A 22626-nucleotide genomic window follows, 5' to 3' on the forward strand; every position below is an offset into this window, starting at 1 on the left:
GAAGAAGAAATTGCGGAGGAAAAATACAACAAAACAAACGGCATGGATTTAATTAGCGAAAGAAAAAAAAAACTTTCAGGGCAAAAACGAAATAATTTGCTGAGCTTTTTTTCCTTTTTCGAGTTAATTTTTCTTTGATTTTGTTTTATACACGCGCAAAATAAATCCGAAAAATTTTGTGAATTCCATCGACTAAAACAAGAAAAAAAAGAGAAACAACGAAACAACAGACAAAAATTGAGGGGATTTTGGGTGGATGGAGGAAGAGGACTTTTTGAATAGACCAAAACAATTGCATGGGGCGTTTAAACGAATTAACAGAAATGGGAAAACCGCTCGGTAATTTAAAACGATTGAACACAAAAAAATTTGTCAAGCACTTTTTTTTTGTTTTTAACAAAACTGTACAAAATACTATTGTAATTTTTCTTTTTTTCCCGGTCACCCCCCTTGTCCGTTTCCACACAAACCGACCGACACTCTATTGGCCCATTTAAATAGAATATGTATGTAACAAAAAGACACGAATGCAGAAGACGGAACAAGGGGTTTACGGGAATGGGGATTGCTTCTTGTTATTTTCTCTGATTTGCATCTTCTTTACATGAAAAAAAAAAAACGACACGACGCGGACGAAACATTGTTTTCTTATTTTTTTTTCCCCATCAAAATTTTTTTGGGGTTTTTTTTTTAGTTTTTTTTTTTCTTGTTTAAATTTTGTACAAAAACATTTCAGCTAAATGGATGAGGGCTTGTTGTTGTGGCTGCCGATAAACAAGACACAGACGCAAAAAATTATTCATGTCCCTGAATTTGAACGTCATGGACCTCAGTCTTCTCGGTAGAAGAGTTGAAATCGCACAGAATTTTTTTTCTTTCTTATTATAATTTGTTTACTTCAATTGAACTCTTCTCCTTTTCTTATTCAAAAATTATTCTAATAATAATATTTAAAGAAATTCGAAATTTCGATATGCTTCGTAAAAAGGAAAAAGAAAAATAAAGAAAATTTAAAACCCAAAGTAATAACCAAAGACATCCAATCCGCCAGATTTTTCCTTCACTGCGTGAAAATGGAGGGAGTGTGTGATTGGGGGGGAACAACTTTTGATAGAAGTTGAGGTAGATGAATGGGAGGGGTCGCCCAATGATTTTCGATGGAGGAGCCGGGTCAAAATGATGACGATTTGAATCAACTACTTCTTTTTTTTTTCTTTTTATGGAGGTTGTGACGAGAAGAATCTAATCCGAAGAAAAATCTGACGAAAAAGACGACAAGGTGAACAAAGGAAATCATAAAAGGAAACCAACGAAAAAGATAAATGAGATCTGACGGATTCGAACCCGACGCACGCTCACGCAACCGATTGGACCAACACTCTAACGTACACACACACACACACACATAAAATTCCCATCCAATTCCTAGCGTTTTCCCAGTTTCTTTCTGTGACGGGCGAGAAAATTGCCCCGAAAAACAACACAAAAAATCATGTTTTATTAACCATTGCATCTTTGGTTGGCCTCGATCGACTTTTATAGGAGTTTTCTTTTCTTTTCTAAGAAGTCGGGCCGGAGGAGAAAAGGCACCCCAACCCATCCTTCCCCATTTTGGTGGGGAAAGAAATTCAAAAATAAAAAAAGGGGAGGGGGGGAAAAATCGAAGCTGAAAGCCGGAAATCAACCAATAAGTGAGGACACACGAAAAAAGCGAGGAGAAGTTGGGGTTTTTTTTTCAAAAAAAATTATCACAATGATGCAATGTGTACGTTCAAGACCTACAGTCAGGGTGTTTTCCGTGCTTGTTGTTGACGTAAGATTATTATGTCAAAGAAATGTTTATGTTTTTGTTGCTGAAGTTGTTGTTGTTGTTTTCGGTTGGTTGGTTGTCTGTGTGGGTGATTTGATTAGGTCACCAGACCTAAAAAAGCGCTTTAGAATTGAAGGAGATGTCTGAGATCGGATTGAATCTATGGCTGTTGTTGTTGTTGTTTGTTTTTCTGACGATTGTTGGAGAAGAAGGATTGGGAAGGGAAATTCCGGAGCGAAAAACCTCAGGCACAAATCAAAGTCTTTCCACGAAGATATGCATCAACTCAAGGAGAGAGACAGAGACAGAGAGAAAAGTTATATAAGGAAAAGAAAGAAGTTGCCCGTCGTCTCTCTCTCTCTCTTATTGGCGAATGTGAGGAGAGAGGGGATACGAAAGGGTTAAGGGACAGCAACGACTGGCGATACTTATCCGAACCTCTCCTTGACGAGGAACATGAGCTTCTTTTTGCCCTTGTAGGCCACTTTCATGTTTTCAATGAGCTGGCCGAATTGCATCAGACCGTCGTGAGCCAAAAGGAACGTCTCACGAGCTTTGGCCAGAAAGTCGATAAAATCGCCGTAGTGACGTGGACTGATGTGCGTCAATCGCGAGTGCGTCGTATTGACATAGGCCGCAATAGCGGCGTCCAGCAAAGGTTTCAAAGGCGCCTGAAAGAGAAAAAAAAAAACAAAAATAAATTTTTAATTAGAAAACAAGAAAGCAAATGGAACGGCGGGGTGGACAACAACAACAACAACTCTTATCAACTTGGATTGAGCTGATGGGAGCGGACAGTTGGGAGAACGGCGTGAGGGTAGAGTAGACAAATATCCATACTTTATCATATGGGAGTGGCTTGACGCAGCGCCGTTTGGCTTCGGGTGGACAGGCGGAGGCGACGCCAGGAGCCGAGACGGCGCAACGTCTGAGGACGTCAGACAAGACGGTGGCGCACTGGACATTTTTGACCAGCAAGGGAATCATGGTGCTCAATTCCGACTTGCCCAGCGAGTGACTCAGCGCGCACGCCCAGTGAATGTCGTTGATGGCCGCGTGCGTGTCCTAAACGAGCGCAAAAAGGGACGGACAAAATAAGACGGATGAGTCTTGCAACAAACATTTTCGTGACCATTTTGACCAGCGACCGCTCTTACCTGATTGTAGGCCAGGTGGACGTTCTTCATGGCAAGGAGGGCCAGCTTGTACGCCCGGTGAGGGTATCCTCGGTGCTCCATGTACCTGGCGATGGTGAAGAGCTGCATGGACGTCATGATGTGCGAGGCCGCGTCGATGACGATCTGATAGGCCGTTTCAAAGCTGATGGGGGCACTCTCGCACAGGTTGAGGGCGTTGAGCGCACAGTTGGGCGGATCCTACAAACAGCAGACACATCCATCAGTTCCATATATACTCTACCACGTTTATTTTTGGGGGTACTACTCGATGGTCAAGCACATTTCTACTTTTCCATTTTTCTCCACCCTCCCCTGGGGCTTTCCACCCAGGAATTTTGTGGAAGTTTCAAACGCACCTTGGTGGCGCATTGGAGGGCCAATGTCCTGGCGCAGTTGGACAGCTCCTCCTGCTGGACGTAACTCAAGTTGAGCCTCATGACTGTGCTGTGCGACATGATGGTGCTGGCGACCGGTCCTGAAACCAGAAAGCAAACACACAAAGGCCATTTAAAATGTTTGGGGTTTCTTTCTTTCTTTTTAAAAATAAAAAGTCGTCAGTCCAGTCTTACCGGTGGCTTCTGTGGGCGTGAACAGCTGATACCAGTTGTGCATGATGGAGAGCAAGGCTTCGAAGCCGACTTCGGTGGCGCAGGTGACGAGCCAGCGGACCATTTCGCGCCGGCGCCAATTGACCGACGACAGCGTCATCCTCATGACTTGCAGGCCGAGTTCGAAGGCCACGTTGAGCAGAGTCGGATGCCTCGGCCCGTCCTGAGGCGTGGCGAAGCGGAAGGCGTCCTGCGCCAACTTGAACAAATGCGACGAGCTGTGGATGTTACGCTGCGCCGACTCCAGCACCGTCCGCAGCCGGTGAATGTCCCCCTTGGCGGCGCTCAACATGGTCGACGCCAGGGCGCACTGCTGGGCCTCGATGTGGCCCAGCGTGAACCAGCGCGGGTAGCGGCTCAACACCAGCGAGCTCACGTTGCCGTTGACGGGATCGTCAACGTCCTCGTGGTCCTCCAGGATGGGCAGTCGCATGGCGCGGAGTCCAATCCGGTAGGCCAAGTCCGTGTCGTGCGGCAGCAGGGCCAGGAAAAGGAATTTGGCGTACGTGTGCATGGGGATGCTCTCCGGGTGGATGCCGGAGCCGAGGCCGGAAGTGGGACCCGATTCCAGGAGCATCATCGATTGTTTCCGCAGAACAGCCACCAAGACCGTGTCCAGTTCCATCTCCTGCAGCTTCTGAAGGAGCCGCTCTTCCTGCTTGCACGCCTTCTCCTGCGAGTAGAGGCCGGCCGGCATGACTCGTTGCTGGCCGAGACCAATCAGGGCAGCCTCCGTGGCCAGCGTCAGGTACGACTCGTTGCGATCCCTCGATCCCGACACTCCAACGTGCTGGTAACGAGGAGGCGTGGCCGTGGCGCTCTGCTCGCCGTCCACACCAAGGCCAATCGGGTCATAGTAATACTGATTGCCTCCGCCGCGCTGGTTCTGGTCGTCCGGCACGAGCGAGGCTTCGGCCAGCGTGTCAAAGAGGCAGCCGATGGGATCGAGTGGGTGGCCAATCCAGCCCTCGGCAGCCGAAGGCACCAAAGCCGCGTTCCGTGCCACAGCCGAGCCTGTGCAGTCGACCAGGTGTCGACCCTGTTGCTCTACCCATCGCTGCTGGCTCTGCAGTTGTCCCTGCTTCAGCGTCCGGATGATGGAGACGGCCAACCGTAGGGCTTCGACCGTATAGCCGTGAGACCGGAGGGCATCCACCCGAGCACAAGCCGTCGGGACGTGTTCTGTTTCAACACATCGAAAGGGAAAGAGAGACCAGAAAAAGTGGAAGAAAAAATAAAATAAATTCCATGAGATAATGTCATTCAATCAATCAACTATTTTGCCCGGGTCCATTAAAACGGGTCGGCAAAGTGAATGTTCAACAAAAACGAGCGGATGATAAAAAAGTATCCATCAAGTTTCTTTTCATTTTTTTTTTTGTATTGTTGTTGTTTGTTGCTGTATGTCTGTTGATTGGAAGTAGACAGACAACATCCTATAAAAAAACAAACTGGAAATACATCCGATATAGCTGAGGTAATTGTAGTAATTGCTGTGTCATCATGTAGCGATTTCAATCGGGATAAATATTGTCAAGTTTCCCACGAAGTTTTATCACAAAACCGGCTACTACTGTTTTTACTACTAATTTTTTTCGAGGACGAAACATTTCCGTGGGAAAGTTAAAAAATTTTCCCAATTTGATTTTCAACGACCGCGTAAAAGGGGGAAAAAAAGGAGAGCAATTCTTCTCCTACGAATGGCCACCGCCGCCGCCGCCAGCGACTCGACTTGAAATACATTTTCGATAAATACTTGTTTATATATATAAATACAAATCTTACGACGAAACGGTGACTCGACTGGCCAACAATTTCCCCCCAGTAAAAGAAATTCTATTTTCAGTTTAGCAGACAAAAAAAAAGTTTGTTTTTTTGTCTTCTCTCTCTCTCTGGCTGGGAAAGAAAAATTACAAAATGAGTTTATTTTCTCTCTGCTTAGTTTCTCGCCAATGCAGTTACTACCCAGCACTCGAAGGTTACGAAATCTGTTAGTTGACGCAACTCGAAAAAAAAAAAAAAAACTAATCAAATGCCCACAGCAGACAGATAAAAAATAAAAAAGTAAAAAAATAAAAACAGAAAGCTGCTGTCAAACACAGACGGGGCAAACGTACAAATAGCTAAACACACGCACACAGCATGTGTGTGTGCTATAATAAGATGGCGAGAGCGAGAGAGAGAGAGAGAGAGAGAGAGAGTGAGAAACGAGAGCAGCCGAGGCTTTTTCTACCCATTCAAACGCCCAATATTTCTTCTCCTTGTGTGTGTGTGCGAGAGTTTTGTCTAGAGACAAGAGAGAGAAGGAGAGATACACTCGCAATATTTACCATGCCAAAGAGGCTGTCCTTGTGGGTTGATGTTGTTTGTGCTGTGAGGCTCATTGCTGGCCGATAGGTTATCGTGGGCTAATATTAACTTGAGATGGCTGTTGTCCCACGTCAAACTGATGGCGTCGATGGCCCTGTAAGTTCGTTGTCCAAATATTTCAGAACAATCGAAGAAAGAAACAAAATCACAAAATCAATTAACGCATTTCAGATAGGAAACGTTCCAACACTTTCCCTAAAAGGCAACTGACGAATTTTTGTTTTGTTTTTGTTTTTAAGAAATGTGTCGCTTTCATACCGATGGAAAACGCTGCGACGTCGGGCCGCCACGGGTGCTCCTCTCGCATTCCTCAATGCCGACGCATTGTTGTTGGCATTGTTGTTGTTGTTGTTGTTGGCGGCCGCGGCCGCCGCAGCCGCGTTCCGGTTGGCGTTGCTCAAACTGTGATCCAAGCTGGCCTCCCGCCCGCGTCTAATAGATTAGATAAAACGAGCCAAGAGAGAGAGAGAGAGAGAAAAATGAAATAATAAAATTCACAGTTTCGACTGATGAGATCAGAAATGAAAATAATCAGACGAAACGTTACCGAGATGCTTCGTCGTCGTCGTCGGAACTCTCTGAGCTGGTCGTATCGTCCCCTTGAACCGACCTCCTGGGCCGCAGTCGGTTACTCTCCTGACCCGATGACGTTTGCGGTCTGTACAACCGACCAGATTAAAAAATTGAATTTTTCTTTCATCCAAAGAAACAAAAAACCCCACCAACAAGTAGGAAAAAGGAAGTTTGTGGTGGAAAGAAAAGAAACCAACTCTCCACAAGTATAAAAGGCGAGAGAGGGAGGGTGGGTGGATCTGGAAACAACACATACCTAAAATCGGGGTCCTCTGGAGGACAGACGTCCACTTGGGACCAGCGTTCCAGCATTTGGCGCCACTGCAGCTTGTCGCTCGAGTTGCAGTGGGGATTGAGGACGACGCAGACCCACAGGGCTCCTGGAAGATTAACAACAACAACATCATTAGCCAAATTGCGCAGGGCATTTTGCTGGGAGAATAAGATGCCAATCGGTCGAACCCGAAATCAAAGGAGAGAGAGAGAGAGAAAAAAAAGGTACAAACCGAGTTGATCCCAAAGTTGTCGGCACTTGTCCGTCATGGGCGTGCCCTGCGTTTTCCACTGGAAGAGCCGGGGATCGGCCAGGAACTGGTCGGTGATGAGCGTCAGCATCCGGGAGCCGTTCGAGTCTCGGGCTCTGAGCATTTCCCTGACTTTGGCGAACATGGAGACCAGTTGTTTGTTGACGTTGTAGTAGCCACCCTGCGAGAGGAACGAACGCACCTGTTCGCAAACCTGCTCCTCGTCCAGGTGCCAACTGTGCTCGTCGTCTGCACTGGCTCCCGCCGTCGGATCAGGAGCGCCTGAATGATTCAGTCCGGTTTAGTTTATCCACATGTCATTCATTTTTGGCCGTCATATAATGTGTGGGGGATTTTAATGGATGCCAGTCCAGTCCCATCTAATTGCTTATTCGGCGGAGTTGGTTTTCAACACATTTCAGGAGGTCGGGACAAAATCAAAGAGGAAAAAAAATACAACCCGAGAGGAGACCCGGTTTTCTCTTCTCTTCCTGCCCATAATCGGATGGATATCATGTCCAGGAGAATAGAAAAAAAAAAGAGAGAGCGAGAAAACGGGACCATCGCAGCTGGGGATATTTTGTAGGGTCCAGTTTTGTCGGTTACCTGGAATGCGATTGATCTCTGATCTTTGCTGAAGGATTTCGTCGGCCAACTTCTGGGCCGTGGGCAGGACTTCCGTGTGATGTTCCGAGATGAGGTATTGCACAAACTTCTGCAACTGCTGCCGATCCATTTGCAGCAAAGTTTCTGCAATTTCATCCGTCACGTCCAGTCGTCGAGAAGAAAGATAAAACAACCAACCAACAAAGAAACAAAAAAATGGACGATGAGTAAACAGGAAACGGTGATGCCATCGAGATAATACAAGACAATAAAAGAGCTGCCCTGTCGAGCTTGTTGGCCAACTCGACGAGCAAACAACAGGTAAGAGAGGGAGGATAAAATGTGAAATGATATTTACCTGAAATGGGAACTCGTAATCGGACAGTGTCGGCATTGCGTATTCGAAACAAGGCCAGCGCCACAACGTGTTGACACCAAAAGATGTCTCTGGCTTCGCAGCTGCACGTCACAGAAGTGATCTTACACCTGCGGTCGCATTACGCCCCGTGTCCAGTTGTACGCATCCATCCATCCATCCGGAAGGAGAGAGAGAGAAAAAGAAACATTTCGATAAGTTTAAATAAAATCATAAAAATAAAAAAGAGACAAAAGAAGAAGAAGGGAAGAAGGTGGGTGGTTGAAAACCGCCACGCCGGCGGGCGCGGCGGCGGCGTCAGATGTTGGACATGGCGTTACCGGTCGAAGCTGACGGAGACTCGATATTTCTTCTCCGTTTCCACTGGCGGTCCTCCCGCCGTTCCTCCTCCTCCTCCTCCTCCTCCAACTGCTCCTCCCGTCGTTCCACCCGGAACAACAACGCCTCCACCGGCAGCGCCACCGCCGCCAGATGATGAGGCCGGAGGTAGTGGACTACCGCCCGACGTTTTAGGCGCCGTCACCGTCCCGCTCAAGTGGAAACCTGCGAAATAAAAAAAGAGAGAAACAAAACAAAACACAAAATCAACAACCAATTCAATTCAATTCCCAGGAAGAAATTCCGCAGTCGGAAAATATGTCAAACGCCCAAAAAGAATTCACGGCTCCAGCGGGCAAAGAGCAATTCACCGGATCGATATTTATTTATTACATCATCATGTACTGTACAAAACGAAAAGAAGAAAAACGAAGGGGGGTGGTGTTTTCAACCGGGGGGGAGAGAAAAGGAGAGAGAGAGAGACTACCACCGTATTGATTAGTGTGCGGATCTGTTGAGAGGTGCCAGTGTGGCCCCCAGCCTATGCATATCCAATGCGGTCCGTCCATCCATCCATCCACACAAAGGCAGGAGACGTCTCTCTGTATGTGTGTGTGTGGAGGAGCCTTACGAGTCTCGAGTAGAGACAGATGTGTGCATGTTTAACTAACTACAGTCCTCCTCCTCGCTCCTTCACTATACAACCTCCAAACTGGTATAGTGGCGCGGAGGGGCGGCTGGACTCCCGAGCTCCCGAGCGAAGAAACTTTTTTCCTCTCCGGAAAGGAGAGTGAGAAAAAAAGTTGGTTCTCTTTTGATATGTTTGTTGGCTTGTAACTACACACTACTCCAAATGAAAAAGAGATTTTTTTCCTTTTTCTTTTCCTTTTTGGCAAGACGGTGGGGTACGAGTACGCCAGATTTCCAGACTCCTGGGCGCATATCTTTTCTTTTTATTCTAATGACTACGATGACTCAGAAAAGCAGTCGAGTCTCTCCTTCTTCTTCTTCTTTTGCGGGGAGTAAGAGAGAGAGAGGGGGGATATGAGTATAATATAGTCTAAGTATATGGTTTACAATCGTCCACATGGGCCTGAATAAGCAGCAGCAGCAGCAGCACACATGTGGGGGAGAGAATAAGAAGCCCCAGGACCAACTCCCTCGACTGAGAAAACCACCGCCATCCAATCACCCACCCACCCACCAACACTACCGTATATACAACAGCTCCGCTGCTGCTGCTGTACCCACTACAACTATACACTTCTACTATTACTAACTATCTCCATCTGCAATGAATAGGACACTATATAGCGGGGGTTGGGTGGAAGAGGGGGGGGAGGGGTCGCTAGGAGCTTTCTAGGAGCAGTTTCGGATAGGATCGGAATAAGAGGGAGAATAGAGCAAACACTCAGACATACACACAGAGAGAGGGACCAGAGGGGGCCATTTTTCAAAGGGGGTTATATATATATGTGTGTGTACGTATATACACGCACACGGGCGTAAATGCTTCTTTCTATCCCTGCTTCCCTTTTTGAGTCTCTTTTACTAAATCCTATAATACAACATGGGGGCATCGTCAATGGTAAGTCAAGTAATAGGAACCTGGAAATAAAAGAGAAAAAAAAGCAAAAGGAGTAGAGCAGGAGGCGCGCGCAGCCCTTTTAAGTACACGGTACTACTACTACCACCAACCAGTAGATATTTATAGAATCGATAACACACACGTACGTACGTACGTATATATTTTGATATAGAAAGTTTTTTTGATTGGATTAGCTCCTTGCAGTTTCAAGTTGAGAAAGGAGGGGACTTGAAGAGTTGGAAGGGATGGAAGAAGAATAAACTTGACTGCCTGCAAGATTCTATTCCGGTTTCTTCCAGTTTTGACTTTTATTTGGGCGATGGATATTGGCCTCTCTCTACTAGAAGAAAAAACAAAATCTTTTGACCAAAAAATAAAAATAAAAAGTAAAGACTGTTTGTTGATTTTTATTTTCCCCTTTTCGAACACAGACTGACCGTGCGTGCGTGTTCTTTTCTCCCGGTTTAGTCGTGCGGGATGGGGCAGAACGGGAGACGGAAGAAGCTCGAGGCGGATAGTTGGAGGAAAGAAAAAAAAATACACTTTTTGTTGGTGTATGTAGAAAAAGAAAAAGGGACAGCGGTGGCGGCGGCAGCACACACACATCCGCAGGAAATTTCAGTTGTGTGGGATATGATAACAAAACGAAATGACACAACAACAGACGAAAGAGAGAGAGAGAAAATAAAAGGCTTCTCTTCTCCCATTTTCCTACGACAACTGCCACCATTTCACACGGCCACACACACATCCTCTATCTCTCCCCCTGCTTTCATCTTTCATCCGGGCGAATACAATCAATGAATGAATGATGAAAAGAAGGAGAGAAAATGGGAAATTCATTATAAAAAAAAAGGATGACGACAAATTTTTGACACTAGGTCCAGTCGTGTCGTGAAAAACAAGACAAAACCGGAAGAATTCGACAACGAGGGGGGAAATGAAATTCCTTTCCCTTTACTACCACCACACGACGACGACTACTACAACATTGTTTTCCACCTTTTATTTTTATATTTTCTCCTCTTCTTTTTTTAAAAGAAAAGGCCTTGACTCAAAAAAGAAAAAGAAAGAAAGAGGAGAGATAGGGAGAGAGAGAGCCGAGTCCTTTTAAATCACGGGCAAACGCGAAGGAACGGAAGGAGCGCAGATGATGAAAAGTCGTGAGTGGAAGAGAAAAAAAAGAGAGAGGTCGTGAGGGGCGTCGGGTGACGTCACGTTCGCCCCTTCACGTCACGACGAGGAAAAAGCGATAGGAGATGATGATGAAAACGGTGGATGAGGGGGAAAGCAGATAACAGGAGGAATGACGTAAGGAGCCAGAGAAAGGAGAGCACAACAGCACACAAAATAAAAAGGGAAGAAGACGGCCAATGTCAAACTGGTGGGGGGATGCTATACCAAGAAGAAGAAGTAAAAATGCTTCGACGAAAACACCGAGAACTTGTAAAAGTAGGGCCCTCTTTTTTTTCACATTTTATTATTGTTATTATTCTTAGAGAGGGGCTCGAGGTTTTTCTCCTCAATTTTTTGTGAAGGCGTTGTGGTCGAGTTCCCAGCTGCTCCTTCAAGAAAGAAAAAAGAGTCTGTCTCCTGATCCACGCTCCAGGGCTGGTAAGAAAAGGAGAAGAAGAAGAATACTATCCAATGTATTTTAACCGGAACTTGATCTCCCCCCGCACACACACACACACTCTTTTTATTATTTTTCTCACAGATCTTTTTTCCTTCCTTTCTTCTTATTTCTCTTGCCTCCTTTTTTCCACCAATGCGGTGTGGAATGCTTTACACATACAGGAGAGATAGAGAGAGAGAGAGAAGAAAGACGGACCTGGACGTCGTCCTCGGGTCCCGGTCGCTGGCCCTTTAAAAGAGGAAAAAGGGGGCAGGAGAGGCCCCAGCGATACGATGGGAGAGAGAGACGGGTCTGTCCGTCCTTGACTCTGGTGGTAGACCGGGGGGAATGGAAGACGAAGAAGAAGAAGAAAAAGGAAAGATTCCTGTTTTGTTTTGATTCTTTTTTTATTTCGGACGTCTTCTTTCGCCCAGCATTCCGTCCCTCCTTCCACCCTACGTGCTACGCGAGTCCTGGAAGAAGAAAAATAGAATTTGTTTTCCTTCTTTCTTGTTGTTGTGGGATTCCAGACAACTTGGAATCCCTTTTTGTTTTCCCCTTTCCTCCTCCTAACACTATAAACAACAACTTTACTAACTCGAACCAAACGCGCGTGTGTTCCGAAACTTTGACTGGGCACAACATTCCCCGTGCACAAGATCCTACCTCAACCCACACTCGGACCCCAATGCTGGGCACACGACGACCCACGGTCGTGTGCGAGAGAGTTGGACAGAGTTATGACATCATCGCTCCCACCAATCGATATTCCTTACACGACTCCCGCAAAAAAAAAATCCCCCGTGATTTTTTTTCCAACATTTCTAAACCAAAAAAGGGAGAGGATTAAATTAAATTCTTCTATAATTGACTGAAATGCCCTTGTCCAGCCAAATAGCTTTGGTGTAATCCGCACAAATTCCGGCTCGTTTGTGCGCCTTGACCTCCCCCCAAAAAAGTAATCGAACCTTTTTTTTATTATTATTTTTCTGGAAACTATTAATTCGCTATTTTCGCTGATGCTGTTGTGTGTGTGTGTGTGGCTGGTCTGCCTTCCGGCTAAATGAATTCATTTCCCAACAGACACACACACACACACACAGACAATATATACATAGATATACACCTTCTTTTTTTCTTCCTTTCCAACTCCGCCCGCAGGTGATGGGTTCCAGGTTCGCTCTCCCCCGCTGTACGTAGTTTGTATGTGTGTGTGTGTCTTCTTCTCAACAATAAAAATGGTTGTGTTATTTTATTTTTTCCTCTTCTTTTCTGAGGGGAAATAGAAGACGGACAAAAAAAAAACACAAACATTTCTGGAGGGCAGGTCGAGCTTGGGTCTGAAATAACTGCGTGTGTGCTTTATTGATAGGGCCATAAGTTTAAGAGAGCGCGGCCATCTTCTTCTCCTTATTATTTGAGAAAAATGAAAACAAGAAGAAGAAGAAAAAGGGATTCATCGATTTGTCTGCTGGCGGCAACACGGGCCTCACAGAGAAAATAGAAGGGGAAAAAAGAGAGAGAGAGAAGAAAGTTAACGATCGGAATAAAAAAGGTATTGATCCCCCCCCACCAGTCGCTATCCATCCACACCGCGAACAACAAGATTTTTTTGGATATTTTCTTTTCGAGGCAAAGCGCCATTTTCGACAGGCACCGGTGAACTACCGACACGACTCTACTAATGCCATCCCAGGCAGCCTCATGTACAATTGTACAGCCGCTCCATTTGACACGTGTGAAGCCAAGAAGAGAAACTAGACCTCCATCAAAATAGATATGGCCCAATAGCCAATAAATAGTGCTAGCCCATCCAGCCGACAAAGATCAAAAAGAATTCAGGACAGCCAACCTCAAAAAACAGTAGCATATTTTCTGGGGGAGGGAATCAATAATTTGCAACGAAAAATACATTGACACCCTACACGCAAATTCTCATGGGTGTGCCTGGTGCAAAGAGAGCCCGATTTGATATATTCCCGTACACGGTTTTTCTATTTCCATCTTTGATGATTTGTGAACGGCGCAAGCGCCGATCTTGTCAATTGAATGTGCGGCCCTCAATTTCTCTCCTCACCCCACCCAACCACCACCCTCTTCTTCTCCCTACTGACACATTGAAATGCATCCCGACATCGATTTCCGATATAACCTCGTCGCCTCCGTTTACGCGTGTACGATATACTAGCTGGCTGCTACTACTGGTTGTAGACGCTCTTTTACTAGCGGGACATGTCGCCCAGTGCACCGAACCCACAGACACACACAGACACACACAAGGGGATGATGAACTTGAACTGAACTTGTCTACTACTAATCGATCCATTTCAACTTGATCTCATCTGCTGGGATTGTTTCGATTAAGACACGTAGAAACTGTTTCAAACGTTTTGGGAAAAGAAGAAAATGGTGGATTCGTCTTCATGGGGAAAATGACAAGGGACTTGTGCGTTCCACCCCTTTTGAAGGAATAATCTACTACACTTAAAGCGAGTAGCGGAACAAAATGGCACCCCCGAAGCCATTTTTCTGGGTAGAGAGGGGGGGGGGGACAACAAATATTTCTAAAAGGTAGAAAAAATAAAAGGAGGGGGGTAGTATATATTTTTTTTAATGTATGCATTGCGGTTTCCAAAGAGTTTTTGAACCTGACACATAAACACCAAAAAGAAGAAGAAGAAGAGAGTCTGAGGAAAATTGGAAAGTTGTTTGAGAGAGAGAGAGAGAAAAAAGAATTCCTTGAGCCTTCAGGTTTTTGTTCGACCTTAATGGCCAGAGAAGAAGAAAATAAAACTAAAAATCTAAAAGAAAAAGGCTTTCTCTTCTTCGGAAAAAGAAAAGATTGAAAATAAAATCAAAAGGAACGTACCGACTTGTAGGACGGAATCGACGCAACCCGATTCCAAGAGTTTCAATCCTCGATGAAATGGCAAATTTTGGTATTCCACAGAATTGGTCGAAGGTCTTGAGAGTGACGAGTACATGCAAATGTCTCGCTCGTTGCGGGGGAAAGACCAAAAGATGACGCGCCGTTGAACCGGCTCCGGAATGCGGTCGTATCTCTCTTCGATCCGCTGGAAGGGGATCTGTTGAGCCACAATACGAGCGCAGATGTCGAGCAACGTGTCGGGCGTCCGACCCGATCCGGAGCTGCTCCCGCCGCTGTTCATGCCCGAACCACTGCCACTGAAACCGCCAGAGCCGGAGCCAGATAAACCCAATAAACCCATCATCATTTTGGCACTACCACCACCACTACCACCGCCATTATTGTCACTCACAGCCAAACTGCTGCTGCCGCCGAAACGGCCACCACCACCGCCGCCTCCGCTGCAGCACGGTCTGCGCGAGGCGGCCATTCTCTGTCATCTGCTAGTGTCTTGCACACTTTGGTTTTTTGGTCGAAGAAGAAATGAGAAGAAGTAGAAGAAAAACACACTCACACACACAACACACACGAAAGAAAGAGGAGGAGCAAAAGGGAGGCTTATGGCTTCCTGTGGCTGCCAGCACACACTCACACACACACACAACACACAGCGAGAAAATTCGATAAGAGAGTGATCCGACGAGAGAGAAAATGGACGACGACGATACACACAACACACACAGAACTATTCCACCATCACTTTCGCTTTGAGTCCAAGTTTTTTGTGGGCGCCCAAAAAACTGTGTGTGGAGGAGAGAACACAACTGCGACGACGTGGAGAGTTTGTTTTTTCCAAAGTAATCCGTTTCTATTTGTCGTTTTTTCCCCGTTTTCTCTCGATTTTTTTGAAACACACAACACACAAAGAAGGGGAACGAAAGATTTCACTTGTGTTTTTGTTTGTGTGTGTGTGTGTGTGTGTTGTGCCCTGGATGTGGTCGACAGAGACCGGGACAACACGCACTGCTCGGCACCACTTCTCGTTCTGACTAAAGATGGACGAATGTTCGTCTACTATAGAAAAAGGGGGCAGGGCCTAATTCGCCCTTTTTCCTGGTTTCCCCCCTAAGGGCCTTCGACCCCAAGCAATTGGCCAATGACGATTTTAAGGACTTTTCGCCGCGCTCAAGCCATCTAGCGGTCGACATTTCAACGCCAGAAGTATTTTTCGTGTGGCAGGCACACAGAAACCCGTCTGTGTTGTTTTCTATCGTTACTGACTGACGAGACGATTGGAGTCGGTGATTATGTTTTTAGTTTTCCCCTCTTCGGTAAAAAACATTCCGAAAATGCCTGAGCGCAGCCGCGTGGCGTGCCTCTCTCACCAGCAGTTTCATCTCGTCGTATCAAACAAATGGAAACATGTGTGTGGTTTTGTGTTGTAGACCTCTGCACAGCTCAATAGAAACATGTTTTTTTTCCCTTCCCCATTCCCGTCGTTCGTTCAGAATTCTGTTTTTCTCAAACAAACAAAAAAGATACAGAAAAACGACAGACAGACGAGAGGGCAATAGGTGTGCTATGCCCCTCCCATCACGTTAGATTTCGTTCCTTTTCTGTTTTAATTTTTCCGGTTTCTCGGTCGTCAGGCAGAGAAATATTAAAGAAGTGTCGTCATTATTTCTTCTACTCGTTTCTTTTCATTCCACGTCATTTTCTTCTTCCTTCCAGACCTTTTTTTCTTAAATGATGAAACGTGTGACTAGGCTCACGAAAACGGACCGAGCGACCGACACACGAAATGAAACGAGAAGAGAGAGAAAAAAGAAAGACTGTTCTACTGGCTGGCTGGCTGGCTGGCTCTGGCTTATAATATACATTGACTATTATACGACCAGGCAGCAGCCAAAAGAGCCGTGCACACACATTGGCATTTGCTCAGCAGCCAAAGCGCCAAAGCCTCAGCAGCAGCAGCAGCAGAGAGACAAGCTCTTGAAAGATAAAATGGCCGGAGTCTCGGTGCGTGTCGTCCTCGGCTATATAAGGCCATTCTATATCCTGCTGCAGCGTCGTCGTCGTGTATCTAAGCTTTAACGGCAGGCCTCGGAAATATACATGCAACGGTCTACAAACCTACACACAAGCTGATAGCTTTTTGGCTCCGACTTCTCTCTCTCCATCCACCACCTCCTTCGCCTTCTCGAATGTTCGCCTATTTCATGTTTATATAGATATGCACAGGCAATAGGGGACTTGCACACCACACCAGCCTTTTTGGTAATATTACACAAAAGCCTCTCTCTCTCTCTCTCTCCTACACCCACATTCCACGCTTCTCCTCCACGCAGACGCTCGTTTTCATTTTGATACCATCTCTATCCTTTTTTTTTCTGTGGGCTTTTAAACTTGAAAGACAGTCTTCCCCAATGAAATAAGCGAGCTATAGGGCAAAAAAGAAGAAGAAGAAAAGTGTTATGCGGCCGAACAGCAGCGCTCTCGGCTCATCATCATGCTTGAAATCCTACATCTTTCTTTTTTGCTTCTTCTTCTTCTTCTAGAGTCTCTTTGGCTGGCACTCTTGTGTGTCAAGAGAGCGAAAATTCGGCGTTCCTGCTGCCATATTCAATGACTAAAGAGCTGCTCTCCCTTCCATCCTCATTTATACATATCCCATGTAGCGGCGACCGTGTATATCTACTATATATTGTATTGTATTGTTGTGTGTGTGTGTGTATTGTATACCAAATCCAGGCATTCACAGCTGGTATTATCTGACGGAATGCTTTTGTGTGTGTTTCAGCTCTTTTTCTTCTATATGTACGATTTTCATTGCTTCTTCTTATTATTATTCTTCCCCCACTTTTATCCACCCTCTTTCACCCACTACACAGACACATCTGATTAAGAATATATACGCGTGCCAGGATGCAGCGCCTAGCCCTGGCAGAGATAAAAAGGAGAAAAAAAAAGTTTTCAGGTTTTTACGACGAGCGTAGGCATATTTTTTTTTCAAATGGATAGAAAGAGAGATGCCACCACCGCCCAGTTTCTTTGATTTTTTCCTTCCCTGGTAATAACACGATCCCGACGCGCAACCAAAACGGATGGAATAAAAAAAGTGGGAATTCCAAATATCGTTTGCATGCAGCAGCAGCAGCTGCCCCCTTGTGTTTCTTTAGAGAAAAATACTAAATGGTCGAAGAAGAAGAAAAAGAAAGAAGCAAAGTTAGTCATTCCATTCATTCAGTGGAATGTTTGAATTCTCAACTGGGAATGGGTCGATTCCTTTGCTTCTTCCTTTTTGTTTTGTTTCTTTCATACCAGCATATCTTTCAGCCGGGAAAGAAACAAAACGATACCTCCGCTCCCTCCTGCTGTGTTCGGATCGTCTAGAGAGAAGAGAAATGAACTCTCTCTTATCTGTTGAGTTGCGTTCGGTTTAGCTAACTCGTGGGGGGCCATTGTTCGAGCCGATGATTCGAATTTCTCTTTTGACAAGTTGCTGTCGTTAACAAGTCGCAAGTGTGGTGATGGACAGCAACAGCTTTCGTGTGTCATTCCATTCCTGGGAGATTCGTGACGACGTGTGCGCACGCTCACGAAGCATTCACTCAAGTGGAGTCCAAGGTGGCGAAAGGAAGACGGTAAACTAAATAACGGAAAGAGCTACAGAACCAAACAGATGATGGATTCCTACACGTAGACCTTGTTTGAATTACAAATCACCCACTCGGACAACTCACTGACGCACAAGACTGGCCAGAATTTAGAGAGAGAGATACAACGGTCGATAAAAATGCATCGCTACAAAACCAGCAGACCAAAGAAATATCGACAAATTAAAAAGAGAGCTTAGATTACTTTATGATTTAAAAAAAAGGTAACTTTGAAATTCAACAACCAAGAAGAAAACTAATGACGGGTGAAAAAAAAAAGAAAGTAACAGGTTTGGGGGAAAAAAAAAAGAGGTTGAAACGAGGCTTGTGATTCTTATTGAGCATTAGTGAGAAACCTCGTAGAGTGATGCCAGACCGATTCTAAATGTCAACAATCAATAGACCCACAACAGTACTACACTCTCAACGCTTTCACGACCATCAGGCAGTGAAGAAACCTGACGCCTTACAACACAAATGGAATGATGGCTTTGCGGCCGCGGGGGTAGTCTTTAAAGTCTTTCTTGTAGGATCGATGTTTGCCAATAGCCCAAATGACCATTTGGTAAAAGCCAGCAAAGGCGAACAGACCGGCTAAATGAAACCAAATCAGTTATTAGCATTTTTCTATGCATTGCAATTTTGGAAAAAGTGAAATGCTAACCTGGTATGCACTGCGTCATGGCGGTGAAAGCGACCCAGCCACCGACTTCGTAAGTGTAGTTGGGGCACGAGACCAAATTGAACAACAAAGTCAACGGGTCTTTGGTTGGGCGAGGAATACGGCGCTCCTTGGAGCCAGGTGGGCGAAGATTGCGTAGAAGCCAGTGGATGCTAAAGTTACCCAATTCGCATACCTGTCAAGGAATGGAAAAAAGAGAGTTGATTATTTATTTTCCTTTTTTAAGGCCTGGGGAAATGCTTACAGCCCAAAATCCAAGAGCGATATAGCTCTGAATTTGGCACGGAGCAGTGTAGAGAGGATGATTGACATGGTAAGCAACGTAGGCAGCAAAGACCCAATAGTAGGCGCAATTGCGAAACAAGTTGCGCACCGGCATGGTAGCATGGGAGAACCGATGAACAAATAGAGTTTCCAAGATGCGTTTGCTGTAGTGAAACACCCAGCAAATGGCTGCAATGCTGTTTACACAAACAGGGAATTAGGAAAAAAATAACAGCAATAACTAAGTAAACGAAAACCTACTGGCTAACTTGACTCATGGGCTGGCTGGTTGCATCCTCCCCATAAAAGAGCCAGGGTCTTGTATAAATCCATGCATAGACAAAGAGAGGGCCAGCATATTCAGTCAAGAACACTGTCTTCCATGCAATTTGTGGTCCCAAATCCTGAGTGTAAAAAGACAGCAGCCATTAAATGATGTACTACAAATACAGCATAAAAGGTTGAATACTTTAAGATACAACTTGCTCTTGTCTTTCAAACCAAGTGCTGCAACTGTTTTGCTCTCATCCAGTCCTTTGCCACGAGGTTCTTGACGAAATTCTTGCCTGTCAGGGTAGAGATGAGATTTCAAACGGTGAATTTGGGTCTTCAGCTCCTTTAGTGTTGAATTGGGGTCAACCTAAAAGAAGAAATGCATTTAGTCAATGGTTATTCTAGTGGCAGAGTGCCATACATGTCTGTCAGCTAACTCAACTTACCGTTAAGGTTGCCAGCTGTTTTCCCCCTGAAGTACTTAAAATGCCAATCTAAAAGTGAACCCAAAATGAAATATTATTAGAAATTTTTTAGATTAATTCAAAATAAAAAGCTGGTAAGGTATTGATAACCAAACTAAAGCGAGCTATTTGATACACACCTCCATTTTGATTTCCTTAATCGAATATCGTTTCTCACGATTCAGAACGAAACTGACAGAAAATTTATAGCAAGTTCTACAGCTGAAATAAAAGTTGTCAAGCGAGTGAAGCCCGTGGGCAATTTCAGCGTTTAACTCTGTATAAATATGTAATGCCGAATAGAAAGAAAACTGCTAGAAATTCTAGTCTGTAATAGTCCGCACAATCTTCGTTCACTTGTGACGTTTCCTATTCCGTGTAGTTTATAACTCGGTTCCAGCAACCGCTTGTGGATTTTATGTTTTATCAGCTATTCAGATTTCAAACTTTTATGCAGATAAGAGAGACATGAGACAGTGCTTTCAGATTCAGAGTAATTTTTCGAGAAATTGGCTTTGTATTTTGTCCATTCCTATTTTTACATATTTTTTCTTTTAGAAATAGCAATTATTACAAAGTTAATATAACGGAATTCAGTTAATGTGAGTTAAAATTAATGCTTAATATGTTAAAAAACACGGAAAATCTCAAATTCTATCTACTATTTTTGCGTAATTATTTAAGCAGATAGGATGATACAATTAAACTAAAAGCGCGTTTATTTGTCGCGATTCACGAACCTATCCAGTAGACAGAGCTCTAGACAGCGCAGTAGATCTTGTTGACGGAAGCCAAAGTTCTCAGTTCTCACCGTAGAGAACGGTGAAATATTCGTCCATTCTGGTACAAGACACGCTGCGTAATGCTAAGTTTCCATTGAAATCCGGAAAAAAAACGAGGCGGAGCAACAAGAAAGAGGTAAGGAAATACTTGATGTGCCAACCAACCTGCAACATGACTGTTTTATATAAAGGTTTTACCTAGGAGGAATTCGAAAAAAACCGGTAAGAACTTGCACATCCGGAAGAGGAATCAACATTTTGTGAATCCTCAAAATTGTAGCCCAATAGGGGCGAGATAACTACATATCTAAGTTATAAAATGCACACTCAATTAGACTAACACAATCCAGTTCTCTAAATGCACGTTGAAATTTTCCCATGACTTTTTGGTGTTATCGAATCAACAATCAAGATGACAATTACGACATGCATGAATTTACAGTTATTAAGATTATTATCGCCCAAAATATGAATGGGAAAGCATACATTTTATTAACTCGACATCAAAAAGATAAATTCAAAGAGCGTCATCCTTAATTCCCTGTGCGGATAAATCGCTCTAGAAATCTTAGAAGATTGACAAGGATGGTATACGTGACAAACGAACGGCTGCATGAAATCCAATAAAATCAAATCATGAAGGCTGTGTTCAAGTCGTGATCCGTTCCGGTACGTATTATATTTTATATATAAGAGTCCTTTAAAGTTGATAATGTAATTCAAGCTCCACGCATCTAAGGCCCTGTGGAAGTGGTACAAGTGAGGCCAAGTGTAGATAAATTTGAATCTTGTTCGCGCTTTACCATCGTAAAAAGAAAAACACATTTTACGTAACGCTAAATTGGATTCCGCATATCTTCTTTCGTCTCCAGGATAATGTTTTCTCCATAACACCCATACAATTTCTCTTTTATCTTAGTACTGAAACATATTGATATTAAATTATTCAAGCGAAATGGAAACGTACTGAAAAGAACTCTACATACGGTTCGTTTTACATGCGCAATTGATCGGTACGTATGAATAGCAAGAAACGTGAAAAAGTGTTTGAGTCAAATCAATCCTTACTATAATTGATCCAATTATGAGGGAACGGTACCCTAATGATAATCCTTTCTTACAACTTAAATGATGTCTCTCTTTTGTGAATGAGAAATCCCAGAAAGAAGAGCAATAATTGATAGGAATTATTTAATCAGAACGGCAAATCTTTTTAGCACCTCTCGCTATATTGCGGTTCGCTTCAGTTTAAAAGTTACGACTGCGCAGTTTGGACTGCTCTTACCGCATTAGACATAGATGCGTACATTTTTTAACAATTTGATTACTCTTTGAACTGAATAACGGACCCTTTAGGTTATGTAGGTCACCCAGCAGACAAAATTTACAGAAATATTAAATACATTACCAACAGCCTGACCAAACCCACTGGTAATGACTACTATACAGCTAGTTTCTGTTGTGTGTATTCGTAATGTAAACAATTAATATCCTTGTACAGGCTTCACCGCCTTCTCATCTAAACATTAAGTTCTCACAATACGGAATCAAATCCAATTACGCCCCTTTCAAAGTGCAAGTGAGCGGTGGGACGTGCTAGGGCAATATATTATTAGTATGAGTATGCGCACCGTTTTTACATAATCTTTTTAAGCTTCTAGACATACATTCTTTGTGTCAATGGAATCTAAAAATGAAGTAAGAAAATTCATTCTTTGATTAGTATTCTCGTTATGAAATCGGGCAGATCCGTGTTTAGTCCTAAATGGAATCATTCATCAATCGCACCATTTAATTGCGTTCTTTTGACGTCTTGAAGTCATGGATCTGCAAAATTGACTCGACTTACGTATGTAAGTTAAATTTTACAAGATTATCTTTGTGAATGCACGGACGAAAAAATTTAAAGTAGTGGAAGCGTGTATAATTCCCGAGGATTGGAAAACATACGTGCAACTCTTTCCAAAACAACAGCCGCCTTCCTCAGATATCGAGCACTTACCACTAAGATAACTCAATTAAAGCTTTAGAGAGAGTATCGTGAAAGCATCATAGCGTATTTTCCGTGTG

General features: G+C 44.3%; 2 protein-coding genes and 1 long non-coding RNA gene across 3 annotated transcripts; all 3 read right to left on the reverse strand.

Moving 5' to 3' along the window:
• Positions 1–575: 575 nt before the first annotated feature.
• Positions 576–15484, reverse strand: LOC124314600 (zinc finger SWIM domain-containing protein 4-like). Its single transcript, XM_046779805.1, has 14 exons — positions 14436–15484; positions 8366–8588; positions 8028–8155; positions 7670–7813; positions 7046–7345; positions 6796–6919; positions 6514–6624; positions 6225–6398; positions 5927–6060; positions 3558–4778; positions 3345–3463; positions 2968–3186; positions 2651–2875; positions 576–2481 (listed from the first exon to the last, which is right to left on the reverse strand). The coding sequence occupies exons 1-14, from the start codon at positions 14923–14925 to the stop codon at positions 2239–2241; spliced, it is 3855 nt and encodes a 1284-aa protein (XP_046635761.1). The 5' UTR covers positions 14926–15484; the 3' UTR covers positions 576–2238.
• Positions 15485–18102: 2618 nt separating this feature from the next.
• Positions 18103–20122, reverse strand: LOC124314574 (very-long-chain enoyl-CoA reductase-like). The gene is made up of 7 exons (XM_046779771.1): positions 19915–20122; positions 19757–19804; positions 19507–19677; positions 19299–19441; positions 19018–19234; positions 18756–18948; positions 18103–18685 (listed from the first exon to the last, which is right to left on the reverse strand). Exons 1-7 carry the CDS (start codon positions 19918–19920, stop codon positions 18558–18560), a joined length of 906 nt encoding a protein of 301 aa, XP_046635727.1. The 5' UTR covers positions 19921–20122; the 3' UTR covers positions 18103–18557.
• A 905-nt stretch (positions 20123–21027) lies between these two features.
• On the reverse strand, positions 21028–22606 carry LOC124314575. The gene is made up of 2 exons (XR_006911278.1): positions 21360–22606; positions 21028–21298 (listed from the first exon to the last, which is right to left on the reverse strand). It is a non-coding gene; the product is annotated as an uncharacterized LOC124314575 (long non-coding RNA).
• Between the last annotated feature and the right edge of the window lie 20 nt (positions 22607–22626).

Source organism: Daphnia pulicaria, chromosome 10 (assembly GCF_021234035.1).
Source record: "Daphnia pulicaria isolate SC F1-1A chromosome 10, SC_F0-13Bv2, whole genome shotgun sequence".
Lineage (NCBI taxonomy): Eukaryota > Metazoa > Arthropoda > Branchiopoda > Diplostraca > Daphniidae > Daphnia > Daphnia pulicaria.

What these genes read in the sequence shown, in the direction of transcription:
- LOC124314600 (XM_046779805.1), bottom strand. Translation starts at nt 14,925, where the DNA reads ATGGCCGCCTCGCGCAGACCGTGCTGCAGCGGAGGCGGCGGTGGTGGT. An exon ending in ACAACTTTGGGATCAACTCG is followed by an intron (nt 6,920 to 7,045) that starts GTTTGTACCTTT and finishes TTAATCTTCCAG; the next exon opens with GAGCCCTGTGGGTCTGCGTC. An exon ending in CACGCCCACAGAAGCCACCG is followed by an intron (nt 3,464 to 3,557) that starts GTAAGACTGGAC and finishes TTCTGGTTTCAG; the next exon opens with GACCGGTCGCCAGCACCATC.
- LOC124314574 (XM_046779771.1), bottom strand. An exon ending in AACAGCTGGCAACCTTAACG is followed by an intron (nt 19,678 to 19,756) that starts GTAAGTTGAGTT and finishes TTCTTCTTTTAG; the next exon opens with GTTGACCCCAATTCAACACT. An exon ending in AGAGCAAGTTGTATCTTAAA is followed by an intron (nt 19,442 to 19,506) that starts GTATTCAACCTT and finishes TTTTACACTCAG; the next exon opens with GATTTGGGACCACAAATTGC.